The 16,766-nt window shown below is 37.2% G+C and overlaps 1 protein-coding gene across 3 annotated transcripts in view; it reads left to right on the top strand.

The window, feature by feature from the left end:
- The window catches only part of EXOC4 (exocyst complex component 4), an 870,987-nt gene that overhangs the window by 116,078 nt on the left and 738,143 nt on the right, over nt 1-16,766 (top strand). For all 3 annotated transcript variants that reach the window (XM_011995827.1, XM_011995828.1, XM_011995829.1), the window contains one exon: nt 14,026-14,200. In XM_011995827.1, the coding sequence (XP_011851217.1) occupies nt 14,026-14,200 (175 nt within the window). The remainder of the gene's footprint in view (nt 1-14,025; nt 14,201-16,766) is intronic.

Raw genomic sequence — 16,766 nt, 5'->3', positions numbered from 1 at the left:
GCTCTCTTTTGGAAGGAAACCATTTTAAAAGCTTCATTGACCTCTGTTATGAAGAAAGAAGATTAAATATCAGATGTGAAAAGCAGAGAACTTTGTGTGTTTTGGGCTTGTTGTGATATTGAAGAAAGCTTCATGGAAAACATGGGAAAGAAATACGCTTAATGCTAAAAGTAGTTGTGTTTGGTTAGTAGGCTTGTAGTCTTTGCTTTTTCCTATTTTGCACCTCAAGTTATAGTGAAAATAATTCATAATCAAGAAATTACATTATTACTTAGGTTATTTTAATCACAAGAAATTATTAGAAATTAAAATGCCTATGGGGGTATGAAAGTTCATAAAACTAAATTTTAATATAGAAAAATGTGATACCTGTTTTTAAACCAACTTGATATCATTCATTAATTTTATTATTATGTGTAACTTTATATATGTTTGGTTATTTATTGGCTGCCTCTAGAATGGAAGAGAAGAGAGCACTAGTTTGTCTTGTTCAGCACTGGTGTATCTCCAGAATCTAGCACAGTGCCCACCTAACCCATAAGAAATTTATCGTTGATTGCAAGAATAAATTCCACATTTATGAAATATCTGCCATGGACCAGACACTGGGCTAAAATGCCCAACAAATTATGTGTGGTCCCTGTCCTCCTGGAGTTTAAAGGGGGAAGAAAGGCATTACTCAAAGAACCCTAAGATGTGAGAATGAAAGCAGCCAGATTCTTGATATGCCATTTTCACTGATTTTGCTTACCTCTGTGTTGATTGAATTTTAACTGTTGCCAAGTGTGCTTTTGGAGATGATACCAGTTTTTCATGTCATGGATAATGTTTGAGAGTTCCTATATCCCTTTCCAACAGATTGTATTATCAAATACTTTTATCCTTGCCAATCTGAGAGGTGAAAAATGGTATTTCCAAGGTGATTTGGATTTGCATTTTTATTATAAGTACGGTTACACTTCTTTTCGTTTGTATAAAAGTAACTTGTCATGATATCTGGGTTATATATGGATATATTACTTCAAAATAAAATAGGTTGTGAGTGAGGATACACTTACAACAAGCCATGAAATGATACTGAAGCAGGGTGATAGGTACAAGGTGGTTCATTATCCTATTATCTTCACTTTTTTAATGTTTGAAATTTTCAACAGTACAATATTTAAATAGTGTTTATTTCCTTTTCAATGAATTATTTTTCTAATATATTTGTCTTTTCTTGATTTGTAGGAAGTCTTTACATTTTTCTAGTATATTTGTCTTTTATTGATTTGTACGAACTCTTTACATATCTAGGAAATTGGTTCTTTGGAATTTATTTTGTAACTTTCTGCCAGTTTCTCTTTTGACTTCATGATGTTTCTGGGCACGTAGACATTTTTTATGAGGCTATATTTATCAAGTTTTATAGCTTCTGGGTTTTGTGTCATACTTAGAGCTTCCTTACTCTTAGATTATAAATAAAATTTTCAACACTTTTCTAGTACTTACATAGTCTCATTCTTAATATTTATATCTTTGATACATCTGGAACCTGAAGGAGTGGCCAAACGACTTTTGAGCACACTTGACACGTACTACACTGTATTGTAAGGGGTTGTACACCTTTTTCATTTCTGTCACCCATGTATCTGTCATGTAATTGATTGTCCATGTTAGCTGTGTAATTGCTGAATAATTCTAACATTGAATCGTTTATAATATAGCCATGGTTCTTCTCAAGGTTGGTATTTGCCTCATTTTCTAAAACTCTTTCTTCCCTCATGGTTTTTCAGTCTGTGAAGACTGAGATTTTCAGAAATACATTGAATTATTGCTCTAAAATTGAAAAAATAAACTTTTGAAATATTTTTTATAATTTGGAGGCCAGAATTCAGAATGAGGGCATACTGATGTAATAGAACATTCTTATAAAATGTTTTTATCTGTGAGGAAGACTAAAGGCTCAGGCCTCAAGGATAGTTTTGTAGTATAAATACCATGTTTATGGAAAGAGAAATAAATGAAATATTGATCATGATTTTTGTTTTAGACCTGTGGCTAGATTCAGGCATGAGTTTCTTTTTCATATAAATAACATTTCCTTTTATCTCTTCTTTCTATATTAGTTACCCGTCTTCTAAGTATCCGAAATGCAGGACATGGTGGAATTGGTCATTTTATTTTACAGAAAAGTCATTTAAGAGCAGCTTTGAAGCAAGGTCAGACATTTGTCCTTGTGGCTTCTTATAGCCATTCCCAAGCACCGCATGTAGCACCTGGACATGCTTGGAATCAGGAAGGGCCTCCGTGTAATTTAGATGAGTAGTTAATTCGAATCAAAGCAAGCGGGAAGCAAGTAAATTTAACTTCAGTGATTATGATTCCATTTGATTAAATCTCTACTTTTGATTACACGTATCAGTGAGAACATGCTTTAAATATACCCAACTATTAAATATTGAAGGGGATGAATAGGATGAACCAGGGACATATAGAAGAAATTCCACTATTCTTCAACTAGGATATGTCCCCTGCAGCTTAACTGAAATATTTTTAGAACAAATGAATTAAGTTTTTTTACATATGGGACTTATTACTCCAATTGTTAACTAAAATATATAATCATTACCATGAAAGGTCCCAAGTCTATATACTTCCTAGTAAGACTTAAATAAATTAATTGATAATAGCTCCATCACATATACAGTGACTGAGAAATGTCGATAATGTTCATAGTTCTTTTGTAAACATGAGGTTGGACAGCTATCATTCTGATTGTGTATTGTCCTTTGGTTATAGTCATTAGAAAAAGGCTTCTTGGCTGAATAAGCCAGAGATGTTACTCCATATTACATTTCTTAAACCTTTGTTTTTTTATGTGGCAAAGTTTAAAAAAAAAAAAAACCTACTCTCGATTTCTCTTGTTTTACATATTATAGCAGGTTCAAATTAAAGATCCGACCAGTCAGAGGAATAGATACAATCTGTTTCATGGACTGTCATAACTTTATTTAGATGTCAGCCATCGTGCTATATCAAGGCCACTTCTCTGTTTGCTAGAATAGGAGCTGTCTTAGGTTTTGTCATTTTTGTGCACTTGCTAGTGTTGTAATAGGAAAGGCACTCCAAGCTCAGACTAATACTGGATCTTTTCATTGCGAAAACAAACTAACAAACCTATGTCAAAGGAAATTCTTCCATTGATGATGTGTAGGGGCGGTGTCATATATGATTAAAGCACTTTCATGTGTTTCTCAGGCTGATTTCATATTGTCTGGGCTCTTCTAGCTCCTGCCCCATCCTCTTGTCATAGTCTCTAATCAGATTGGACTGTGAGTTTATAAGGGAAGGGGGAGTGTTTAACTTTGTGTTTGCAGCCTGATTTAGGGCTGGGCACATATTAAATGCCTACGAGTTTATTTTTGTGGAGATGTGATCTCACTCTGTTGCCGAGGCTGGAATGTAGGGGCCCAATCATCATTGCTCACTGTAGCCTTGACCCCACTGGGCTCAAGAGATCCCCCTGCTTTAGCCTCCTGAGTAGTTGGGACTACAGGTATGTGACACGATGCCTGGCTATTTAAAGTTATTATTTTATTTATTTTATTTTATTAATTTTTTTTTTTGTAGAGATAGTGTCTCACTGTGATTGCCCAGGCTGACCTTGGACTCCTAGTCTCAAGCAGTCCTTCCACTTTAGCCTCCCAAAATACTGGGATTACAGGTGTGAGCCACCATGCCTGGCCAGTTTTAATGAATGAACGAATAAGAAAAAGATGCAAATAAGATAATTTAGTGGAAGTTATTATTATTATATATTTTTAGCACTACTCACAGTGGGTCTGTGGACCCACATCACCAGTGTCACTCGAGAGTTGGAAATGCAAATTTCTCCAAGAAGCAGTGGTTATTAAATTGGAATGTTTGGGTGCAGGGCCCACAGGACTCTATGCCGTGGTTGATTCTTATGCACACTGAAGTTTGAGAAGACTCTTTAGATAACATCACAAACGTCATCGAATTTTGCAGTTTTGTAGTATTCACGCTTTGCAAAGCTGTCTGCCATCTGGTATCTCACCTGAGTGAGCCTCACCACTTGCCTCCTCACAGGCAGGGGCATTATTATTAATCCCAGATTTACCCAGAGAAATGTGAAAGCTGAAATAATTTGACAGTTCACAAAGCTTGTTTGTGGTGCAATTAAGATTAGAAGTAGTCTTTTTCCACCATGTAAGTTTGCTTTCTGGCTTCTATAAAGATGATGTTTCCAACCCATGTTGTGGGCCTGATTTTGTTTGTCCTCAGAAGGATGATCTCTGTACTAAATATCCATTTTCCTACCCATACCTCACACTGTGGTCAGTGACAGGCCTCAGAGATAGCTGGACATGTTGAGAAGCGTGAAAAGCAGCCACAGAGTGCCTGGATTCTAATTAGGTCACTTGAGAATCAAATTTTATTATCTAAATCATTCCTCTAGGGGCATTCTTGTATTAAGAACAATATACAACAAAGCACTAAGAATATGCACCTAAAATCTTAACTTTTGTTATCCCTGGGAAGTGGATTTATGGATCATTTTTCTAATATTCCACTATGATGAAATGTTATTTTTGGAATGGGGGAAAGGATTGCAATAGAATGATACTGATACTTTAATTCAAAGAAAGAGGGCCTGGGTTTATTTTCTAATTTTAGCCACTAATTTGGCGTACATCAGGATTCGATGTTTGAGGTCATCTTTCCAGAGCTCAGAAACCTGACTTGACAAGGAGGGAGTAACACAGGAAGGAAGTGACTAGCGCCAGGCCCCACTTCAGTATTCTTGTTATTTTTACTGTGTTTCATTCTATATTACTACTAATTTTTTCTTGCTCTTTTCATAGAGCAGATGGAGAATTAGTCAGCACTCTTTAAATAGTAACCCCTTTTTACATGAAGACTTATTAATAAGTGGTAAAACGTATTTCTATCCCTTAAAAGTAAGTATTAGATAACCTTGAAGATTAAATGGGCTCCATGTCCTATTTGAAATGAAAAATAGTAACTCAGCCAGGCTTATTAAGGAAATGTGTATGAGAGATATGGGCAGGTAAAACAAAGACCATTTTTAGCTAATTGATTATACATTTCTTTTTATAAAATTATAAAGTTTTTATATAAAATCTATGCTCTGAGTTCACTACTTTCTTACCTTTTAGAGCATAGTGGTAGGGAAATAAACATTCTGTGGTTATTGCCTTTGTCTGTCAGTGGGGAAATGCAGAACCCTGATATTAAAGTCTCAGCAGATAAGTAGTAGAACAGAACTAATTCTTCTACCTTGTGTGTGTCTTTGCTTCGCGATCAAGTAAGGCAGCTTCTTGGCTGCAAACATGGGTTTTCCAGCCAAATGACTAATTCAAGGTTCCCTGGATGTTAAATTTAGATTCAGATAGTCTTATCTCACCTTAAATATTGAACATTTTTCACAGCTTGATGATGTAGCTTTACACTGTTGATGCTTCTTGCCTTCTGCAACTGTGACTGTTTCTTAACATGTGCCTCTTCTTAGCCTTCTGCCTTTTTTCATGGTAGCACTTGAAGATAAGATACCCAGGGATTGCTAAGTTAGTAGATGATCTGGAGAATAAATAACATTTTACTTCTCTAGGAAGTCTGGTTTTAAAACCCGCTGGGTAATTGGATATGTGTTTAAGGAATTAACACTTTCTTCATCCTGATACTTTTCTGTTTTTTAAATGTAAAATATATTTTATTGCCATATTATTAAAGTTGGCTCTTAAAGTGTGTATCTTTCAGCTCGTAACTCTACTTCATGTTCTCGTGTTTAGCTTTATAAGGTTACCTTTTTGAGAGCCTAGTTTTGTGTGAAATATTTTTTATAGTGGGCTTCTAAAATCAGGAGGTTATAATCTGTAACACTTTTTTTCTTACCACCTCATCTGTAATCAGGCCTCTCTCCCACTCTGCTGGAGCCCACTTTTTCATTCCTTCATCAACAAATATTTATCGCCTATCGTATGTTATTTTGCCAATTGGTGTCATGCCAAATATTGGAATACAGTAATAAATCAGAAACTCATAGCCATAGTGAGCTTACAGTAGGGGGGAAGAGGAAAGGACTGCAGGGAAGGAGAGACTAGTTTGAGGACAGTTTTAATAATCCTGGCAAAAGGCAGCATGGCCTGCATGAGCAAGGTAACTGTGACAATGGAGTGAAGGAGGCCTATTTGAGAGAGAGTAAAGAGGTAGCAGTAAAGAGACTTGGTGATGCGTTGGGTACGAGGGAGGAGAGCAGGTAAGGATTTTTTGCTGGGGCAAGCATTGCCATTTACTGATGTACAGAACATGAAGAAGTAGGTTTGGGGAAGAAATGATTTAAGTCATATTAAGTTTGAGGTCTACAGCTCAGGGGAGTAATCTGGCCAAGAGATATGTGTGAGAGTTGATAGCAGGTAGATAACTGAAGATTAGGGGCGAATGAGCTCAGCTAGAGAGAGTGTGAGGGTTGAGAAGAGTTGACCGCATTTAAGGAACAGGCTGAGGATGAGGTTCCTGAGAAGGAGCAACTGGAGAAGTGGCAGGAAAGCAGAAGAGTGGAGGGTTGTGGAGCCAGTGGAAGCCAGTGTTTCAAGAAGGCAGGAGTGGGCAGTAGAAACAAGTGCTGTGGCTGTTTGATTAAAGGCCAAAGTGGGTTTCTTGGATGGAGCAAAATAATTATTAGGGACTTTTAGCAACAGATGTTTTAATCGAGTCCCAGGGGTGAAAACCTGTTTGTGGTGAGAAGGAAGAGGCGGTATAGACAGTTGGTTCTCTTTCTAGCCTTGGCTTCCCTAGCCAAGTAAGAGTACTTACTCTGGCCTCTCTTCTAAAATAGTTTACTTGTTTTCTAACACCCCTAAAAAGGGACATTCTCCAAAACTGTGTCCTTTGTTCTCTTCTTATCTCTGAACTTCAGTTTCCTTGTCTATAAAATGGGGATAAAGTAGTACCTTCCTCATAGGGCTGTCCTAAGGATGAAATGAGATAATCCAAGTAAAGTACTTAACACAGTGCTCAGAATGTTGTGAGTAATTAGGAAAGAGTGGCTATTACGAGCATAGGTCTCCTTTTTGTTGCTGTCATGATTTCATTGTCATTGTCACTGATACTTCATTTCAGTCTTACTTTCTTAGGGATCTCCTCCATTATGACACATAGCTAACTACCTGCCCCTTGTAGAAGAAGGACCCCAGGTCATCATCTTTCATCCTAGACTTCTGCTCATATTGCCATCCTGCATTGCTCATTCTTTTATTCATGAACTCATTTGCCCTCAAAATTTGACTGTTTTCTCCATTCTGGACATTGGTCCATGTGTTATAGGAGAGAGGTGTTTACAAAGAACCATAAAATAGGAATTCCGCCTTCACTTTCTGGCCCAGGAGGCCACGCATGCCTGTTTTGTCACTTCTCTCAGTTCATTGTAATTGTTTGTTTGGAGGGATTGTAGAATCACAGAGGAAAGAGAGAATTAGCTCTTACTCTATGGATTAGGCCTCTTTTGGTTATAAGTGCCAGAAATTGAAATCACCTAACTTAATCAAAGAGGAGCTTTTTATTAGAATGATACAGAATTATCGTTGTAGAATATAAGCAGGACTTTACTAACCAAGCTGTAAGAAGGAGAGAGATGCGCTAGGCCTTAGAAACATCCAGAGTATCTCTTATCTCTTTTCCCTCTAGATGGTAAATGTTAAAGATACAGGAATTAATTCATTGTTACTTTTAATTTGCTGTTGTTTTAAGTTTTACATTCATATATATTTTTGCATGTAGCTCTCACAGTCAATTTCTGAGGAAGCTGAAATTTGGAGAAGTCTAGAGAGCTGGTATTCGAGTCCAGGTTTCTAACTGGCATTTATACCACATTGTCATCCAGGATTAATATTTTCTTTCACCAACTGTGATGCTGTATTGAGTATTACTACATACTGTTTTGTGACTTTAGAAATAATTTGTGAGAGAGGGGTATGTGTGTTATTTTTTTCTGAAGGGTAGAAATCGCAATTAATTGAAATTAAAATCTCTAAGGTTCTTGGGCCTTTACTAATTCAATTCAGTTTAAGGAATCATGAGATAATTTCATGATCTTGCCACTCTTTTGTCTTTTTTAGATCAGTGGTGAAAACCTTGATCCTAGCAGGATGTAAGCAACTGAGCTAGCTGCAACATAATGTTTTATTTCTTTTATTTAATATTTTGTGGTGGGAGTGGGGCAGGGAATGATTTCAATGGGGCGTTGTATTTGCATCCTCAGTGTGTCTCCAGCTAAAGGCAAACAGCTCTTTCTCAATCTTGTGGGCAGTCAGAGAGTGTATATAAATATTAACAACATATTTCAGTTTATTTCTGGTAGCTTTAAATTGGGCCAAGCTAGTGCAGATTTACATCCTGTTTATGTGAATGATTCCTAATGTCTTTTATCCTTTGCTGCATCAGGGGAGCGTTGTCTTCCTTTCTCCTTTTCTTTTTAAAGGAGTGTACATGCTGGTGAGGGACAACGTATGGTTGACTTTGGTTTCTTTTTCCTTATTAGTCATTCACTGCTTATCCCACTACTGAGTTCCACTCACTGATCCATTGAAACCCTTCTTGTCAAGGTCACTGGGGACCTTAAGTTGTAAATTTCTCTCTCTTAGCCTTACCATAGCCTTTTACTCTGCTGGTATTCTCTCCTCTTTGGTCCTCTGCAATGTTCCCTGGCTTCCTTCTTCCTCTTTAGTTACTTTCTAGCCATCTTTTTAATGATACTCTTTCCTGGAGTGTTGGTCCTGGACCTCACTTGCTTTTCTTATTCTGCATATTATCCCCGAGTGATCTCATCTCATCTCAAATATTTTTCACTTTTAAAATTTCCAGTATCATTCTCTCTGCTGAGCTCCAGACTTGCATATCTGACTACCTAAGGATATACACCTTAAACTTAACATATCCAGATAAAAACCCAACATCTCTCCTTCTAGATTTCTTTTTTTTTTTTTGAGATGGAGTTTCGTTCTTGTTGCCCAGGCTGGAGTGCAATGGTGCAATCTTGGCTCACCCAGCCTTCGCCTCCTGGGTTCAAGCGATTCTCCTGCCTCAGCCTCCCGAGTAGCTGGGATTACAGGCATGCGCCACCACGCCCAGCTAAGTTTGTATTTTTAGTAGAAACGGGGTTTCTCCATGTTGGTCCAGTTCCCGACCTCAGGTGATCCGCCACCTCGGCCTCCCAAAGTGCTGGGATTACAGGCGTGAGCCCCTGCACCCGGCGTCCTTCCAGATTTCTGGTTTCACTTTAATTCTTTCTCCCCCCACCTCTCTCAAGCATAAACCAAAGAGTGTCTGAGGCAGGTCTCAACCATTTAGGAAGTTTATTTTACCAAGGTTAAGGACGTAGCCATGACATAGACTCAGGTCCTTATGAAATGTGCCCACACTGGTCAGGGCACAGCTTGTTTATTTTTATTTTGAATTTCATACATTTTAGGGAGACATGAGACATCAACCAATATATGTAAAATATACATTGGTTTCATCCCTAAAGATGGGGCAAGTCGAAGCGAGGAGGGGCTTCCAGGTCATAGACAGAGACAAACAGTTGCATTCTTTTGAGTTTCTGATTAGCCTTTCCAAAGGAAGCAATCAGATACAAATTTATCTCAGTGACCAGAGACATGACGTTGAGTTCTGTCTGTTCTTTGTCCACAAGGAATTTCCGTGTGGACAAACCGTGAGGGAGGTATGTAGCTTTTTAAAAAAATCTTAGTAGCTATTTTTTTTAAGGAATAGAACAGGAAGCAGGTTTGCCCTAAGCCGTTCCCAGCTTGACTTTTCCCTTTGTCTTAGTGATTTTGGGGTCCCAAGATTTATTTTACTTTCACACAGGAAAGGTTAACCATTCTCCTCAGTGTTGCTCAAGCCAGAATTTCAGACAAAGGAAACCTGAACCTTCCCCTCTCTTTAGAATTGTACCCTTACCTCAGCTAGTTCTATTTTCTAATTCAATTTTTCCAGCAGTGTTATGAGTCTCTTAGAACAGTTATTAATTAATACTTTCGCTTTGCAGATGGGGATACTTGGAGAAGTTGGGAGAGTTTTTTCATAATGAAAGATGTAGGAAGTGTCAGTGCTGGGAAAGAATGGAAATCTGTTGTTTCTTACGTGTTATTTAAGAAGGAGAAACAAAAAACCAAGTGAACTAAAAGAGAAAAGTTGATGTCCTCCTGGTAGTAAGAATGTAAAGGAATCAGCTTTCACAACACCTCGGTTTTTGAGATGCCAAGTTTCATTTTTCACTATTTTATGTATTTCCTCTTCACTGTTAGAGAGGTGTTGGATCTTCCCTCTCCCCACTCAGAGCCACAGCTGCTGTTCTTTGAACAGCTATATTGAGGTATAATTCACTGCTGCACAATTCACCTATTGAAAGTATACAATTCAGTGGTTTTTAGTACATTCATAGAGTTTTGCAACCGTCACCACTATCTGGTTCCAGCAAGTTTATGTCCTCCCTAAAACAAATCCCATATACTTTATTAGTCAGTTCCCATCCACCCCCAGCCTAAGTAACCACTAATATATTTTGTGTCTCTATAAATTTGCCTATCCTGAATATTTTATATTACCATAATCATATAATATATGGTCTTCTGTGACTTTTTTCCACTTACCATAGTAATTTCAAGGTTCATTCCGATTGTACCATGTATCAGTACTTTATTCCTTTTTATGGCCAAATAATATTCCATTGTATGAATATGCTGCATTTTATTTATCCATTTATCAGTTGATGGATATTTGGATTGTTTCTACCTTTGAGTTTTTATGCATAACACTGCTAAGGACATTTGTGTACAAGATTTTATGTGCACGTATGTTTTCATTTCTCTTGGATATAGAGCTAGGAATGGAATCACTGGCTCCATATGGTAACTATGCTTAATGTCCCGAGGAACTGCCAAAGTGTTTTCCGAAGCGGCTGTACCATTTTACATTCCCACTGGCACTGTATGAGAGTTCCAATTTCTCTGCATCCTTACTCATACTTTTATTGCTTTGCTTTTTGATTATAGCCATCCTAGTGGACTGAAGTTCTAGCTCATTGTGATTTTGATTTGCATGTCTCTGATGGCTAATGATGTTAAGGATCTTTTTGTTTGCTTATTGGCCATTCATATATATTCTTTGGAGCAATGGATATTTAAATCCTTTGTCCATTTCTAAGTTCAGTTGTCTTCTTATTACGAGTGTAAGATTTTAGATTTGTCTTTTATCAGATTAATGATTTACAGATATTTTCTCTCATTTTGTGTATTGCCTTTTTACTTTCTTGATGGTATCATTTGAAGCACAAACATTTTAAATTTTGGTGTGAGAGCTGTGGGTTTTATTAAATAACATGACACCATTGTGCTTTGGTAAGGTGGAAGAGAGCTTTCCTCCCGTTAAAATGGCTGGAGGTCTCAAAATAGGTAGAGCTGCAAGTGGAGTGTCACCACTTGTGATCTGTCTCCTAGCTACTATTACATCTCCTTTCCTTCCTCCCTGTGTAGCCTGTCCTGTGGCTGTGATGGCCACACTATAGGAACAGGCCTGTTTTGGCTTTGAGCCTCCAGGAGTGGCAGAAGCTGGAACTGTGTCAGCATTTTATTAAGAGAAGGCTATTTCCAAGATGTTAATAGATACTGTGAATCTCATCTTACACCTCTATTCTCTACTGGGTTTTTTTTCCTAAATGTAGCACTGCTCCTGGCTGCTGAGCAGCTCTTGTCCTTGACTGACAGGCAAGGTATGCAGTTGTGGAACTCATAGGCTCTGCAGATAACCAGATAACAGCACCCCTAACAAGAGGAGCCACTTTTCCATTAAAACTTTGCTGCTGGTTCACAATCCTGTATCTAGAACTTCATGCCACTGGGACATCAGACACCAGTGTACCTCAGGCATCTGAATGTCATGGATCAATATGAATTCAAACCATGTTTTGGATACCCCAACATTTACGTTAACATACATTAAGTTTTAATTTTCTCCAGTAAGGACATTTGGCAACATAACTGCCATTCATGGCAGAAAATAACTAAGATTTTCCTATCAAGAGAGTACAAAAGATGTAATGTTAAATAAATTTACCTTTGTGAAAAGTCCATATATTATTCATACTTTGCTATCCACCACTCAAAAACATATTAAGTCTGTAGATTCATATTTGAGAACCACAGTCTTACATACCTAGAATAAATCTTTGTTGGAAAAGGAGAACTTTCACTTAATCAGGTATTTACTGATTAAGTTACTGATCTGTATGATGCCAGATACCAGTTTTATACGGCTTATTTCCCTGCACCACATTAAGTCTTTCAGTTGGTATGTTTAGACACATGTTTCTGTATCTTGTATGTATCTCTGCTAATATTTGAGTAGTTCTTCAATAACACAGATGAGAAAGAAGAATTATTTTAGATATACGTGAGTATAAATATGAATTTGACCTTTAAAGGATTACAAAGAATCATCAATCAAAAGGTAGAATGACTTCTATTTATAAATACAATGTGTAACGTCTGGATTATGTATGTATATTCTAGGCTGGGAGTACTACATAAATTCTATTGATTTTGTCTCATCCGAATTACAGTGTCAAATAGATATTATGGTTTTATCAGAAGATAGTTATGGGCTGTCACATTGGCACATTAATTACAATAATTGGGCAGTAAAGAAGCTATAGAATAGATAATGTGCTGTACGTTTTGATGAGATTGTAGTTATAACCCCTTATTTATGGTAATAAAACCTTGTTAATTGACACTGCTGACAAGCTCTTTTGCTTTCCTTTTCAACTTTCCAAGTTGGTTTATCAGTATATTTAGGAATTACAAGCTGAGAGCCACAAAATATGCAATAAAGCTCACATTGCAATGTTTTCTGTACTTGTTCATCCTATACACGTTAAATTCATTCAACAGTATTTGCTAATTATTGTTCTAAGTGCTCCTAAGTATTCAGAGATGTATAAAGCAGTGCCTACTCTGAAAGATTAATAATGGAGAAGTGAGGTAAAATATCTGTATATAAAGAAATATGACCGATACTTCTTGAGCCACATATGTAAGGCTCACGTGATAAGTTCCTTAAAAGCAGGACAAAATAGTATACAGGTTCAGAGGAGGAAAAGATGATTCCAGGCCTATGTGATCATTGAAACTGTAAGTCTTAGTGGTAGAGGAATTACTTTGCATCTCTGACATAAATCTTTGTGCTATTTCTAAAGATACATCTACATTCTAGAACTGTAGTGAGAGGTAGGTGGCTAAATGTACTGACATGGAAATCAACTTTTGTTCTAGGCCTAGCTGCACTGCAACCTTATTTTGTGTCCTTGAGTATATAAAATTGATGTAATAATATGTGTCCAGCATATCTCACTATGATGAAGGAGATAATGTGGATGCCTGAGCTTCTCTCTGTGGTGAAAGTCAGATTGCTTGGCAGGTGTATATATTTTTTTCAGGCAACTCGGGCCATGCGTTTGGATTGTAGTAAGCGCAGCTTTCCCTGACTAAATGGATTAATATGCTTATCAAAGTGCCTAATTTATTGCTGGGGAATAGCATATTCTGTGTTACATCTGAGCTGTTGTCTGAAATGTGTGAATTCCTTGGAGAAGCTGCCTATATGAATACATAGTAGTAGTATTGTAATCAGTGAGCTACGTTAAAGAGGCAACATGTGTTTATTGAGATGCTGTTGCTGGTTTAGGGGCTTTACAATTGGTTTTAAAATTCTTACATCATTTCCATTTTATAGCAGAGGAAACTGAGGCTTAGATAAGTTTTTAAGAGTTGCTTAAGATAATACAGTTGTTTGAATTCACATCTGCTGAAATCTAACGTTTATGCTGTTTACATTGTAGAGTGAGAGTGCTACTTTAGTTTGATGTTTTTCTTGCAGGTCACTGTAAGCCATTTATCTGCTTGTATGTATGTGTCAATGTTATTTATTTGTTTATGTCATTAGGTTGCTTCTAGAACTGCTGGAGTTACTGTTTGACAAGTTTAATGCTGTAGCCACTGCACACTCTGTGGTCCTGGGATACCTGCAGGACACTGTAGTGACTCCACTGACTCAGCAGGAAGATATCAAACTGTATGACATGGCAGATGTATGGGTGAAGATCCAAGATGTTCTACAGGTAAGAGCCTTTTACAAAGGGTGTCGTCTTGATTCAGAGTAACAGTTTAGAATAACAACAACAACAGCAACAACAAGCCACCTAAAACATTACCTTGAGAGTCATAAACAGGGTGAGAAAGTAATGCTTGCATTTGAATGTGATGTTGCTGATGGCATTAACTTCTACCATCTTCAAAATACTTTTTAACAGGCTGTGTGCAGTAGCTCATGCCTGTAATCCCAGTACTTTGGGAGGCCAAGGCAGGTGGATCACCTGAGGTCAGGAGTCTGAGACCAGCCTGGCCAACATGGTGAAACCTTGTCTCTACTAAAAATACAAAGATTAGCTGGGTGTGATGGCGGGCACCTGTAATCCCAGTTACTCAGGAGGGTGAGGAAGGAGAATCGCTTGAAGTTGGGAGGCAGATGTTGCAGTGAGCCATTGTACCAGTGCACTCCAGCCTGGGAAACAGAGTGAGACTCCATCTAAATAAAAAAAAAAACCTTTTAACAGATTTCTTTTTTTTTTTTTCCTGGCAGACTTTAAAAACAGAAGCGTATTCTCAATATGTATAGTATCTGTCTTTCTGTTGTAGTATACTTTACTTCACTGGAATTAGTCATATATTAAGGTAAAAAATATTAAAATGTTCTTAAGCATTATTTTATAAACATGTATGTAGCTTAATTTTGTTGACTATTTCCTTAGAGTCAACTTGTGCATATATTGGGTTACATGACAGAACAAGAGCTTATTTTGAAAGATAAGAACAGATCTGTGAAGTATAAATGTATCACTTTGCTTGATTTGTTGAAGATTAGAGGAATGATATTACTCTCTGGTATGATGCTGCTGAAATGATATTTAGAAATTGTATTATATTTTTTCTCCATGTGTGAGCAAAATATATTTGATTTGGCCAGATGGAAATTAGAAATATAATTAAGAGTTAGCTGAAGCAAGTTTGACATAACTAAATAGAAGTAACTTAGTTAGATAGTATCTGCTAATATGAAAAAAAATAAGTATATGTAGGGAATTGGAAAACGTAACTGTGTAGGAATGAAATTACTTCCATGGCAAATAGGAGTCTTTGCAGAGAAAAGTAAATCATGAATGTAAATTATAGTCATTTTTTAGAATGTAGGCATGTTCTTGGTGGATTGAATGATTGATTCCTGGTTTCTCATTCGTTAGACAACTTTTGGTACAGTGTATATGCTTTACTGGTGGTTCAGTAGAAATAATATTGGTTGAAACTACATTCTCTAGGTTCTTTTTACTGCTTTGTCAATTACCATGCCTGTGGTAGGTACTTGGTGAATATTTGTGTATTGAATAAAATATCTTTATGGGTTGGAGGCTGGTTGTTTAACATTTTGCATCTTGATTTGCTCATCCGTCCTATGTAAATAATGTGTGCCTTTCATATCCCTGTTTAAGTATGAAGTAAGATAATAGATTTTAAAGCTAGATTAGAAATAATTAGAATTAAGGACTTCTGTTTTTCTTCTTGATGAAGTTACCTTTTGCTGTAATTAGGTAGTCAGCACAGTCAACTGAGAAAAAAGAATGCACTAGGTGAGCTCTGCCTTCATCCCTGCATCTTCTTCGTGAATACTTTCCAGACTCTTAGCCTGTTGGTCAGATATGAAGCTGTGTACACCACAAGACTTGGCAGAAAACAGCTACTGTGGGACTGTGAGCTGAATGAAGATTTTAGAAGTTGGAAGCTTCTCAGCAATGTTGGAGCTCAGACCAGCCAATGTGGGGAGAGCTTGCTGAACATACTGTGCTTTCAGCTGTGACCTCAGAAAGGTCACACCTTATGAGTAGGGCCATTCTAGGAGTGGAAGACAGGCTACTATAGATCTCATACAATAAAGCCCCAAACCAAGCCTCTATTTCAGCATCTTGATCCACCTGTAGATTTATTGTCTGATAGAAGAAAACTCTCTCTAAAGTAAGACAACATAATTCAGTTTCTCAATAACAAAGCACCCGCAATGTCTGGCATAGAATTATTATGCTTGTTAAAAAGCAGGAAAATGTGACTCTTAACCAGAATGAAAAAGTTGATAGAAATAAATATCTAAAATGAAAAACCCACCAGGAGTGGCTCATGCCTGTAATCTCAGCACTTTGGGAGGCCAAGGTAGGTGGATCATTTGAGGTCAGGAGTTCAAGACCAGCCTGGCCAACATGGTGAAACCCTGTCTCTACTAAAAATACAAAAAAATTAGCCAGGCGTGGTAGCAGGCGCCTGTAATCCCAGCTACTCAGGAAGCTGAGGCAGGAGAATTGGTTGAACCCAGGAGGTGGAGGTTGCAGTGAGCCGAGATTGTGCCTCTGCACTCCAGCCTGGGTGACAGTGTGAGACTCAATCTCAAATAAATAAATAAATAAATAAATAAATAAATAATAAAATGAAAAATTCACCAGATGGATTTAGCTGAGATAACATACTGTAGAAGAAAGGATCAGTGAATTTGAAGATAGATCAATGTAAACCATCCAAATCAAAGCACAGAGAAAAAAATAGACAAAAGAAAAATGAACAAAGCTATAATATCTTCAAGGATAT

Source organism: Mandrillus leucophaeus, unplaced genomic scaffold, assembly GCF_000951045.1.
Source record: "Mandrillus leucophaeus isolate KB7577 unplaced genomic scaffold, Mleu.le_1.0 Scaffold5, whole genome shotgun sequence".
In the NCBI taxonomy this organism is placed as follows: domain Eukaryota; kingdom Metazoa; phylum Chordata; class Mammalia; order Primates; family Cercopithecidae; genus Mandrillus; species Mandrillus leucophaeus.
This window is presented reverse-complemented; position numbering and strand designations above follow the sequence as displayed.